At 39.8% G+C, this 13,410-nt stretch overlaps 2 protein-coding genes across 2 annotated transcripts in view; both read right to left on the reverse strand.

Moving 5' to 3' along the window:
• LOC123237342 (zinc finger protein 208-like) overlaps positions 1-13,410 on the reverse strand; it is a 219,607-nt gene that overhangs the window by 167,301 nt on the left and 38,896 nt on the right. The window lies entirely within an intron of this gene.
• The window catches only part of LOC123236593 (zinc finger protein 624-like), a 49,416-nt gene that overhangs the window by 25,546 nt on the left and 10,460 nt on the right, over positions 1-13,410 (reverse strand). Inside the window, exon 5 of the mRNA XM_044662984.1 lies at positions 12,958-13,053. Within this exon, the coding sequence (XP_044518919.1) occupies positions 12,958-13,053 (96 nt within the window). The remainder of the gene's footprint in view (positions 1-12,957; positions 13,054-13,410) is intronic.

Consider the following 13,410-nt stretch of genomic DNA (forward strand, 5'->3'; position numbering starts at 1 on the left):
CCCACATTCAGAGGAGGGACTGCAGGAGAGGAAACATATAGGAAAAACAACTGCATGAACGCATGGGTCGGGGTGGACATGATTGAGGGTGTAGACTCGAAACTACCACACCAATGCAACTACCAACAATTTGGAAATTGGTCTTGATCAAGGACACATGACAAAACTAGTGGAAATGCGCATGGGTAGGGGGGATGCGGGGGGGGGGGGTTGAAGGGGAAAGGAGGAGCATGAATCATGTAACCATGTTAAAAATGAATATTAATAAATGTAAAAAAATATATATATATTTTAGACATGACTTATGTAAGCAAAAAAATTTTTTTTGTTTTGCTTGACTCTCTATATGTTTGTAAGAGGATTTTGTTTTTCTTGCTTTCTCAATGTGAGGCAGGAGAGGGAAGTGGGAAGGAGAGAAGGCTAATCTTTGTAAAGATAAAATTTAATTAAAAAAAAAAGAAAGAAAAGAAGTGAGTGCTTTCATAGACTCCCTGATCAAAATAAATCAAATGCCATCAAAATGGGAGCCAGAAAAGCTAAGATGACAGTAGGTTGCATTTAGGGAGTTATAATACCCCAAACCAATCACTCAACCAACACTATTAATTCTAATATGTGACAGGCATTACACTAGGTGCTAGTGATAGAAATTGAGTAAAATTCACAAGGATCTTACATAATGAGGGTAGTGATGCACCAGATCAGTGTTGGCAAACCCATGGCATGGGTGCCAAAGATGGCACATACAGCACTCTCTGTGGGCCCCAGTTCCTTACTGGAAAGGCAAAGGGCCTCGGGTAGAGCTGTTCCTCTCCCCTCTCCACAGTGCCTGACTAACATTTTTTCACATCTCCCACCCCTCTGTCCAGTAGCCCAATGGGAGTGCACAGGGGGTAAGGTGGGTAGCTCACAGATGGCAGAGCTGGAGGGGAGCAGAGTACTCAGGCCACTCCCCTTCCCCTCTTCACCTGTGCTAAGGACATTTTTTTAATTTATCTGCCCCTCCACCCAGCAGCCTAATGGGAGCATTTCCTCCCTCCCTTGCCTGGGGTAAGAGAGGGGAGACCAGCAAGGAGGTGGGGCATGGCATGGCACAGCACTTGGTCTGGGGGATGGGGACTAGCACTCCATCTCTAAAAGGTTCACCATCACTGCTCTAGACGATCTTACCCCTGGTCAGACCACATATGGGACACTGTCTTTTGTCCAGATAAGTTGTACTAGAATTTGTTCTTACAGCTCTTATCATGTCTCCAAACTAGTATATGTTGTATGTGTTAAGAGATAGGGTGTAACGGGGAGTACTAGAAAAGGAGCACTAGATTATGAACAAGATATATATGTGAACTTACCCAAACAAACTATCCAGGAAAGAAAATAGACAGAATGCTGGCATATACCAAAAGATGGTGGATAGGGAATCAGCCTAGGAGCAGTGTAATGCAGCAGGAAATTCTTTATTTTTGAAATTAGAGAAGAGTAAATGCAAGAGGGACTAAATAGGAAGGTAGGCACAGCAGGAGTGCCATGGAGCTTGTCTTGAATCTCTCTCTCCATAATCTTAGAATTAGACTTGAGGATAAGTAAAAGGCAGTCTTTCTGATCTGGTTTGTACAGAATTGATAACTGGTCATGTCTTTTAGGTTGCATAATGTACTTACAACATTCCAATAATTGATCAGAGTCTATATCAGATCAGAACTGATAAGTCATGGCATATCTAGGTTAAAACTCTGATTTCCTTTCATCCTGTCTAGACACATGTCATTTGTTCTGTGACTTGTTCATCTAGTCCCTTTGCTAGTGTTTCTGTTGCAAACCCAAGAAGTGAATTTTTAATCAAAATCAGATGACTTTCTTGGGGTTTGTGCTAGATCCAGAAAAACTACAAAATGATACAAGAAATGTATATCTTATGCAAAACCAAGTTTTATGAGCCAGATTTAAGACTTTGCAGAATTCTGTAGAAATTATAAACTTCTATAGTAAATTTATTCCAGGCTACTCATAACGACAGAATCTCTTCCTGCAGTGATAAAGAAGAGGACACTGAATAAATGAGTTTAGATGGAGGGGTAAATTTTTAGCCTTAAAGATAAGATTCACTATTTTGCTTTTGTTATAAAACAGCAAAATTAATTATCCTTTTATGCATGTGGTAGGGTGGGGGTGGTACAGATTCCTTTCAGGAACAGGAGAAATGATTACACAAAACTTGCCAGAGAAGGAAGACTTGCAAGAACCCCAGCTGGCTTGCTGGACATTGCTACTCCTGTCAGTTGAATCAATAAATCAACAAGATTCTAGCTGGTACAGAGAATCTCGGAACTATCTCTCTCAGAAGTGTCTTCACCACAAAGGCTGCGTTGTTTTTCTTTGCAGGGAACACTTGTGGCCATTGTGTCAACCTGTCAATGATGACTAGGGCATATTTGTATCCTTGACAATTGGGCATTTATATATAATCGATCTGCAAGCACTCAAACGGGGTATATGCCAATTGTTGACAGATAACAGATATTTTGGAGAAGTAGATAATTATGCCAGGGCCAGTAACCTTCAAAACACAGACACCGATTGACAGGCTTCAGTGAGAAGAGAGGGGGTAAGACAGGCAGCCTAGGATTTTTACTCTAGAACCTAGTGGGGAAGGGATATAAATATGGCCAGTATGATCAATAGGGCAGTTGTTACATTGGGATGCTCTGGGATCTTGCTGTATGGGATTTGGCAGACTTGTGCCACATTTTGGCTTATCACAGTTCCTCAATTTTTCAAAAGGGTGATAGAGATCTATGACACTTACCTTTGGCTAACTATAACAGTGGGTGATGCCTTAGCTTATGTACCATCAGGGATAGCCATGACTGCAACTTGCTATGGGGCCCTAATAATTTTGAGGAAGGAACTGGCTTTCACATTTGGAAAGGCTGAAGTTACTAACCTGGTTGTAGAACAAATGTTAGAACATATGAAGACATTGATAGAGATAAACAAACAGATCAGAGAGGGGAAGGAATTAGATTCCAAGATGATTATGCAATTGGAAATAATAGAGAATATGGTCACAACGAAGAAGGGGGGATGAGATAAAGCCACAGATTAAAAATGAGAGCCCAGAACAGCAAGAAGTTGCAGGGGCAGAGGCAACTCCTGTAACTATCCTTCCGATAACAGATAGGACAATTGTGCAACCAGATGCTGGAATCATTCACGTAAAGGGCTACAAACCTTTTACTGGGGGGGGGGGGGGGGGAATCTAGAAATTTTAAAAAGGAGGTTCCCCCAGTTTTTTGTAAATCCACACAAGGCGATCAAGGAATTTAAAAGGGCAGTCAGGCTTTACAATCCAAATTTTGAAGACATAGATCTCCTGTCATCAGAATTATTTACCCTTGGCGAGAAGGCGAAGTTTATTGCTGAAACGAGGAGCAATCCCAGTCTTGCATAGTGGCAAGAACATCATCAATATTTGGAGCTTTCGTCCCATGCCAATATGTCATACCTTAGGAGGTGCAGGGAGGACTTGGCAGAGGCGATGAGACTTCATGCTAGGAGATCGAATGCATGGGGCTCATTTGAAAAGTTGAGGCAGGGGGAGGAGGAACACCCAAGCATTTATCTAGACAGATTGTTGGAAGCTGGGGAGACTATCCTGGGTTTTAGGGACATGACTGCTGAGGACAACATTCAGCATGTCAGACGGCAATTTGTGAAGGGGAGTCTGAACTACATCCAGACATATTTTAAACTACATTGCCCACAATGGGAGACCATGCCCATTGAGGAATTGAGGAAGACAGCATCTTATGTCCATGACTCCAAGGATAGTGAATCTAAACCATCTAAGACCTTGGATAAAGATAGGGAGATTGCTGAGCTCAAAAAGCAATTGAAGGAAGCTCAGAAGGCTAGGGAGGTGGAAGAAATTAAAAATATGGCTCTGATGTCCACCAATCAGAGGAGCCAAAGCAGGCCTAGGCAATCTTCTAGTGGCAGTGCAAACAACATAGTAAAAACATATTTCCTATGCTCCAAACTTGGCCACGTGGTTCGGGATTGTAGATTTAAGTCCCAGATTAACTTTGGAAATAGGAATAATAATAATAACAACAAGCACTGTGCTTGATGCTAGGGATAACAAGGCAAAAGTGTAACAGTACTGCCCTCAAGAAGCCTACATTCTTGTTGTGGAGACAAGCATGTGAATATAAATATTTATGTAAAATAAAGACAAAATAATTGTGGAACCACTAGCAACTAAGGGTATCAGGAAAAGTCTTACCTGAAGACAGTGCTTGAGAAGGGTCTTAAAGGGAACTAGAGATTCTATGAGGTAGAAGTGAGAAAGAAGGGCATTCCAGGCATTGAGAAAAGCCAGTGCAAAGAAACAAAGATGGGAAATGGGTATGTGAGGACCACTGAGGCTAGTTTGATTAGACCAAAGAGTAAATTAAAGGGATATGGTAGGTAATAAGGTCAGTAAAGTAGGTTAGGTCCCAGTTTTGCAGGGTTTCAAATACCAAAAAGAGGAATTTGTATTTCTTCCAAAAGTAAAAGGGAGTTAGGAGGATTTACTGAGAGTAAGGCAATTACATGGCCAGGGCTGGCTGTATTTTAGGAAAATAACTTTGGCAGTTACATGAAGGATGGATTAGAGAAGGGAGAAATTTGGGTCAGGGAGAAAACTAGAAAGCTATTACTATAGTCTGAGTGAGAGGTGATAAGGATCTGAATTAGGGGAGTGAGTATATGGGGCAGAAAAAAAGGGATGGATTAAACAGATGCAATGAAAAGGAACTACATCCTTATGTACTAGTAATAGCCATTAGGTCTGGAAACATGACTATGACACTTAGAGAAAGTATTCCATCTGATCATATTCATAACAGATCACTAAAATTTAGTCATTTTTAATGAGAATTGGATTTTATCTTCTCATTAATGGTAGGCTCTGTTCTTTTCTTTTCTTTCTTTCTTTTTTAAACCCTTACCTTCCATCTTAGAATCAATACTATGTATTGGTTCCAAGGCAGAAGAACAGTAAGGATTAGGTAAGGGGGGTTACATGACTTGCCAAAGGTCACATAGTTAGGAAGTAATATCTGGGGCCATATTTGAACCCAAGACTTCCCATCTCTATCTACTGAGCCACCTTGCTGCCCCCAGGTTCTATTATTTTCAAGTTTTTCACACCAGATACACCACATGTATGGAGAAAGAAATGCATTAGCAAAAGTGCTACCTTCAGTTTTGTAAACTGAGGAGAAGCCCAAGTGAATTTGCTATTTGCCTTAGTATGCCTGGTGGTGACCTTCCAAATGAGGTTCCTAGTATCACCACACTCCTGGGAAGAGAACTGTTTGTTCGCCATAATGTTTGGTAAGCCAGACATCTCTAAGAAGTCAACCAGAAAGGGTGGCCAGACTGGCTTGGACATCCAATCCTACAGGCTATACTCAAAGCTGCCACCAGCACCAGGGCTCAAAAAAGTCACTCCCTCCCATCACGCCAACCAGAAGGACGCCTACAGCCATTGGCAGTATATCTACTGTAAAACTAGATGAAGAATTGTAGGGACAGCAAGAAAACAGAAGGGGCTTCCATCAAGCAAAGTTTTGGAAAGCCTAAAAGGCTTCCAATTCACAAAATCTTTGGGTAGCCATAGCCTAGAAAAAGCCAAACATGTAGCACACTCCTCACATGAGATTCAACCCCTTCCCTCCCTAAAAACTGCATGTCCTTCCAAGAAACTACTGATGCAGGGATTCTATGAGAATCTGGATTAGATGGTTACACACTAACATATTGATTTATCAACCTATAGAAATCTCTGTCTAGATTCGCTGAGGTAAATTAAGTCCATTGTCTCAATCTTGTGAATTACTGACTTTCATTGTGTATGATCTAATTCCTCAGCCTCATTCAAACTCTATAAAAATGCACTGTAATCAATAAACATTGTCAATGATTTGCAAGCAGCTTGTCTCTGACCCTCCTGATACCAAAAACCATCTCCCTCATCCTGTCTTGGACCCACAGTAATGCTGTAGGACTGGTTCCTACAAGGAATTATAACTAATCTATCAGCAGCAGCAGCACAATATTTTAGAAAGATCTCTGAACTTAAGGAGTCTAGATGCCTGGGTTTAAATATTGGTTCTTCCATTAACTTGCTGAATGAACAGGGACTGGTGAGTCACTCAATCTCTGTGAGCTTCATTTTCTTCATCTATAAAACATCAATACCCCAAGAGCTTACAGTTTTGTTGTAGGGAAAGCACTTTCTAAAACTTAAAATACTAAAATGTGAATGAATATTCTCCTCGGAGTAGATTCTCTTTCTAGAATATGCCATATGATTATATGTTATAGTACACAGACAGCAAGGTATTTCTGAAGCAGCACCATTTGCCTGCATGGACCTCCAGTACAGACCATCCATGTAAGCAACCATAGATGACCAACAAACATCAGAAGAGTCCACAAAACTATCAGAGGCTCAGTTCACCTCGGCACTGCAACCATAAGCCAATGGTCATAGCCATGCAAATAAAAATATTTAAATATTAATAATTATTTAAACATTTATTCTTTGCTATACTAACACTGGCACAATGGGAGAACTTGCTAATAAACCTCAAAGTTATACATCCTCTTCTTAGGTTGTCTTTTTCAGGTAGCCTATTTGCAGGGTCATTATTCACAGCACTCTCTATATGGTCACACCCCATGGCTCTGTCCTAAGATTCTTCTCTTTTCTCTCTACGCTCCATCTCTTAATGATCTCATAAGTTCCCACTGGTATAATTAGTATTCTATGACTATTAAAAGATCTTATATCTAGTCTTCATCTCCCTTGTGAGCTCCAGTTTTGTCCCACCAACCACCTGCCAGACATCTCTACCTATTCTCAGCTCAAAGTCAACTTGTCCAAAACAGAACTCATTCTCTTGCCCCTCAAAACCACTCCTTATTTTCTGGTTCTGTCCCAGACTACACTACATTTCTAGTTTCCCAGATTCATAAGTGTAAAAGGGAATTCTTGGTTCTCTCTGAGTTCACACTTGTGAAAAGGGAATCCTTTGTTCTCTTTGCCTAGTTGGAGTTAACACTTTGATTGGCAATAACTTTGAATCAATACATGCTTGAACTAGGTGGGAGAAGCTTGAAAACCACTTAGTGAGTTCACACCTTACTTGATGCTAGGTGAGAAGAAGAGTTCACACACTGAGAAAGGTGTGAATCCAAAGGTGGCAACTCAGATAATTTGGAAACTGTGATTGGTCCCCATAAAAAGGGGCAGGGACAGGAAATGACCATAAAATCAGGCAGTCTGGTGAAGGAGGCTAGTAGAGAGTGAAGTCCAAGAAGAGAGTCACCCCAAGAAGGAAAGAGTTACTGGAATGACCTCCAGGAATTGATGCAGAGTGAAAGGAACAGATCCAGGAGAACATTGTACACAGAGACTGATACACAGTGGTACAATCAAACTTAATGGACTTCTCTACTAGCAGCAATATAAGGATCCAGAGCAATGCAGAGGGACTTGAAATGAGAAAGAAAACTAGCCACACTCAGAGAAAGAAATGGGAGTAGAAACAAAGAAGAAAAACAACTGCTTGATCACATGGCCTGATGGGAATATTATTGGGGATGTAGACACTAAAGGATAACTCTAGTCCAACTCTCAATAATATGGAATTAGGTCTTAATCAATGATACATGTAAAACCAGTGGAATTGTGCATCGGCTATGGGGGTGGGGGGGTGGTTTGGGGGAGAGGGAAAGAACACGAAACATGGGAAAATATTCAAAATTAAAATTAAAAATTTTTTTAAAAACCTTAAAAAAAAAAAAAAAGGAGAGCATGAACTCCAAGAAGGAAGTCAGCTTCAAGAAGAAAGTCAGCTCAAAGAAGAAAGTACGCCTCAGAAGTCACCTTCAGCTCCAGTCATTGTCTTGGGTGATTGGATAGCTGGTTTTCCCTTCCTGTCTTGTGGAGATAGTTTAATTCTGATTGAAGTTTAACAAGTCCAAACACTGGAACAATATTTAGTTAGACAGGTTAATGTATTTTCTATCCTTTTGTATTTCTCTGCTTTCACCTCTTTTATAAATAAAAGATTTATAATTTTTATACATGTAGCCAAACCATTAATTTTAACACTTACGTAAGAGACAGAGTCATCTTCATGTCTCCATTCTCCTTCATTCCACATAGCCAATCAATTGCCAGATCTTGATAATTCCACTATCATATAATCTCTCACATCTATTGTTCTCTCTATTGGTCACAATCCTAGTTTATGCCCTCAGGACCTCTCACATGGACTGTTGTATTTTTTTTTTAACCTGAACTATATCGCAAGAGCCTCCTAATTAGGCTACAAAGATCAGAAGAAATGAATGTAATTATAGACCTAAAAGAAGGATATATATCAGCTATTATTATTATATCTCCATAGTTTGAGTCTCTCTCCTTTCTAATTCACCTTCCAAAATTCCCACAGTTGACATACCTATGACACAGGTGTAATCATGTCACATTCCTGCTTAAGAACTTTCAGTGGCTCCCAGCTGCCCAAATGATAAAATACAAACTTTTAAAGTATTTAAAGCCTTTCACAGTTTGGCTCCAAGCTATATTTCCACACTGATTTCACATCATTCTACCTCCTATATGTTATGCCACATACATGATATTTCATTTTCCAAACCCTTCTTTCACAGGTTCATCTCTTCATTTTGTCTTCTTGGAATCCTAGCTTCCTCCACGTGCAGCTCAGATGCCTCCTCTCACATAAGATTTTTCCTGATCTCCCTAGTTGTTATTGCTTCCCTACACCTTCACCCCTAAATTACTTCATGTTTACTTTGTATTTACTTATCTGTGTATACATTGCATTGCCTTCCAAAACAGAAACTTCTGAAGGGTAGAAACTATATCATTTTTGTCTTTGTATTTCCAGCTTGGCTCAATGCCTTGAACAAAACTGATTATTAAACCTTATTTTATTATTATTATTATTATTAAATAACACATTGAATTTAATTAATTGGTTTCTTCCAACAAATCTGCCCAATAGATAGAACAACCTTGGTGAACTGCAGATGAGACATTCTGCAACCACTGAGACAGGCCCAAAAAATAGGAGCAACAATTTATAAAAGTTCTACCTTTTAGAACTTGGAGACCAGATCTGGTTGAATCATATACAACTCCCCACAGATATTAATACATGTAACTAAGGGAAACCAACGGAACAAAGGGATTAGGTGAGCTGCTTTTATATGAGTAATTGCACCACTTACCAGCATGCAGAGGTATTCAGCTGGGACTATTAAAGGAGAAGAAGGGTAATGACTATTGCCTGTAGCTTTGCTGCCTTTGGGAAAAATGGGCTTTTATTAGAGAGAAGAATAGGCCCAAGCAAGTCTTCAGGGGACTTGGGAGGTGATGCTTCACTGTTTGGGTATTCTGGGGCATTTGTGTATGCTTCACATGGTGGCTAACCTGCCTGGTATGAGGTCCCCAGCTCAGAGAGCACATAGGCTATCTGGTCAGATGCAATTATGCTGGGAGAAGGTGGACCCTGGTAAAGGAGCATAATGGCAACAGAATATTCAGAGATTGGTGGCCTGGACTGGGAAGGAAAATTAGGGGCTTTATTTTCTCAGGGCAATAACCTCCAGAGGCACATGCTGCCTCCATGAAGTGGCTCTTCCTATTTCATGGCTTATTCTTGTCCTCTGCCACCTGGTACATCATCCTCAGAAAGGAAGTGCACCCCAACATCAATACCAGAAGGCAAAACCCCAAAGGTCCCATGCTACATATAGCTTTGTTCTTCTCTCTCTCTTAATCATAATTTCTAATTTACTAACAAGTTTTATAAATCCCATCTCTAGGACATCTTCCATATCCATCTTCTGCTATCTATTTCCATGGCCACCATTCTATTGCAGGCTTGCCTGACTACAACTTGGACTATTTCATAATCCTCTAGGTCTTCCCACCTCCATCTTTTCTCCCCTCCAACCTATCCTTCCAGATTGATCTCCCATATTAAACCTGGTTGTGTTACTTCATTGTTGAATGTTAGGGTAGCCAGGTAGCCAAGTGAATGGAGCATCTCAGAAAAACCCGAGTTCAATTATGGCCTCAGATATTTACTAGCTGCGTGACTGAGGAAACAACAGCACTTACCTCCCAGGATTACTGTGAAATTAAAAAATAAAATAATAATTGTAAATGTTTAGCATATTCCCTGGCACATAGTAAGAGCTATATAAATGTTACCTATCATTATTATTAATGTTCAGAAATCTTCAAGTGCTTCCTACTGTCTTTCAGATAAAGTTCTAATTCTTTAGCCTAGTATCAAAGGACTTACATAACCTGACTCCATCCTATCTTTCCAGCTTATCATATACTATTTCTCCCTACCTATTCTACCCTGAAGCCAAACTGGATTACTGTTCACCCTAGCCTCGGACACCCACCACATATGACCTAAGCTCTCCCTAGCCTCCATGCCTTTCTGTCTACTATTCTCTGTACCTGGGATGTACCTTCTCTTGCTCCATTTCCTGAATTCCTGCCCACCCTTAAAAGTCTAACTCAAAAGGAAAGTTTCCTTGAACTTCCGTCTGGGTAATGACCATCATCAGCACTCTCAAAGCAACTCTAAGTTGATCATGTATTTTATATTGAGTATGTGTCATATACTGTTACCAAATCATGCTTTAACCAAACTTTGTATCTACTTCAGGCTTAGCAGAGTGTTTGATATATTGTTATACTGTAGGTGCTTAAAAAACATTTACTGAATTGAACTGAGCATGTCAACAAGCTCATCAAATCAAACTATGGATAACAAGGTAAGAAGTTATCAGATGCTAGAGCCGATTACCCAGGAATGGTATCCTGAGATTGACTAAATAGGAGGCTATAATGATGATGATGATAAAAATAATTATGATTGTAATAATACCTGGCATTTACATCACACTTTACTTCAAGTGATTCTTGCAATAATCCTGTGAGGTAGGTAAACCAGCATTATTGTTCCCAATTTATAGATGAAGAAAACTGAAGCTCAGAGAAGTTGCTTAGTCAAGGTCACAAGACGAATAAGAGTCAGAGCTCAGAACTGAATCCAGACTATTTTATCCTAAGTTCACTATTCTTTCCACTCTATCTTGTAGGCTACCATATAAAGGAGAAAAATGCTTTGTTAGACATAACATGAACATGAACAAACATAATGAAAGATGGAAGTTTCTAGAAGGCTAATATAGCAGCCTGGCACCCAAATCCACAGCTACAAAGCTAGAACTAGAAAAATGTGGCCATGTCCTAGGAGGATGCTGGGCAGGAAGGAGCCCAAGAAGAGTTAGTTCAGTTATTTGTAGTTGGTGCTTAGTATCAGAATTAAATGATTAGAACCTACAAATGGTTACTTATTTCATTTGTTATAGTACTATCTCTGCTCCTATATGTTTATATTGTAGTAAAGCCTCTTTTTTTAAAAGCTGATGTCTTCTCAGGAAACAGAAGAAGGCAAGAAATGCTCTGGATTTTTATGTGAGAGCAAGGGAAAAAGGAAGAAACTTTGAGACTGTCTCTCATAGGATTTGTGGGGGGCAAGAAAGCTAAAAGAAGAGTGGTAGCTACCATGTTGGCTGGAGCAAAAGTAAAATGATCTCATGAGGTGAGAGTGCTAGATTGAAGGAAGGAAGTAGCAGGAAAAAGGCAAGAATACCCACATTGTCTCCTTCCTTCAATCTCCAGGCCCAGAGGCTGTGCATGCCATCTAAATCCTTAGAATGTAATCCATTAGCTGTCCCAGGTTTCATAAATTCAGCTCTAGTAGACCTTCCCCCACTGCTACCTGACAACAATATATATATATATATATATACACACACACCACACTAATTCCCAATTTCATGACTTTTTTCCTGCTACTTTTCCCCACTCAATGCATTCTCCTCTCCAACTCATCAGATCCCATTCAGGCATTGTTCATGGCCTATAACCTCCAAAAGCCTTCTTACAGATTCATTAATTACCCCTTTCTTTAAAACTCCTAAAGCACTTATTATTGATACCATTCATTCTGCTCCTTTACCATAATATGTGGAAGGAACTTGTTCATTTTCCTATTTAAAATCAAGTTAAAACTATTAAGCAGCTATTATATGGCAGGCACTGTGCTAAGTTATGGTGATACCAAAGGAAAAAAAAAGACAAAAATAGTTCCTGAACTCAAGGAGCTCCCAACCAAAGGGAGAAGAAAATATTCAAATGCTATACAGAGAGAGAGCAATAGACAGACAGAAGGAAAGAATAAATTGGATATAATCTCAGAGGGAAGGCCCTAACATTAAGGTGGACTAGGAAAGGCTTCTTACAGAAAATGGAATTTTAGCTGAGACTTGAAGCAAACCAGGGAATCTAGGAAATAGAAGTGAGGGGGAGAGTTTCAAGCATGGGAGATAGCCAGTCACCAGTCTGGATTTGGAGGACAGGTGGAAGCAATGGATATAGACAATAAACATTTGAAAAATATGAGTAAAAATGAGAAATCTTAAAGGAAGCAAGGGATAATAGGGTAAATATTCTCACATAAAGGGATAATAAAAGGAAGAAAGGGAGGTTGTTGCCTTATTTTGTTTTACGATATAGGAAATATCTATCTAAGTTTTAATACAGAAGGGAAAGAGTCAGTGAAGAGAAAGAGTTCTAAATGTTAAAGAAGGAAAGAATATTCATATAATTAATGTCCCTGAAAAGGCAGGGGAAAAAAATGGGATCCAGAGAGGGCAGATGTTTGGATAGCAGCCATTTTCCAATGGCTAGATGAGTTTGGGGGTGGAGAGAGGGTACTATGAAGAAAGCTTCCTATTATACATTCCCCCTAGGTGACAGTTTTTTTTTGACTCACTCACCTGCATGGGTGCACCTTGAGATTTCTCTTTCCAGGATCCATGGCTCTTCTCCTTGCTCTAACTGGGAGATCATACTGGGTTTGCAAAAGGGATACCCTAAAAAGGTAAAGAAATGGAAAAACAGTTATTACAGAGGGATAAAGTCACCTCAGAATTCAATTCTGGCCCTTTCCTCTTTAGGAAAAAAAAGTAACAATACTAGGAAACCCCTGAGTAATGCAAAAGATTCTTGAAAAGTACCCAGCATTTTGTTGCTAGGAAGAGAGAGGAAGGGATGATCTTAGCTCAGAAATATAATTCGACTCATAAATCTCTCCTTGCCAAGAGAATGAGAATTTTCCACATTTACAGATATTTGCAGTGGGACTTAAGGGGAAAATTATTCCCTGGGGGATGCAGGTGAGTGGAAAAATATATATGTACAGCACAATGAATCTGTCATATCCAGTTCCA

The sequence above is a fragment of the Gracilinanus agilis genome, chromosome 2, assembly GCF_016433145.1.
Source record: "Gracilinanus agilis isolate LMUSP501 chromosome 2, AgileGrace, whole genome shotgun sequence".
Lineage (NCBI taxonomy): Eukaryota > Metazoa > Chordata > Mammalia > Didelphimorphia > Didelphidae > Gracilinanus > Gracilinanus agilis.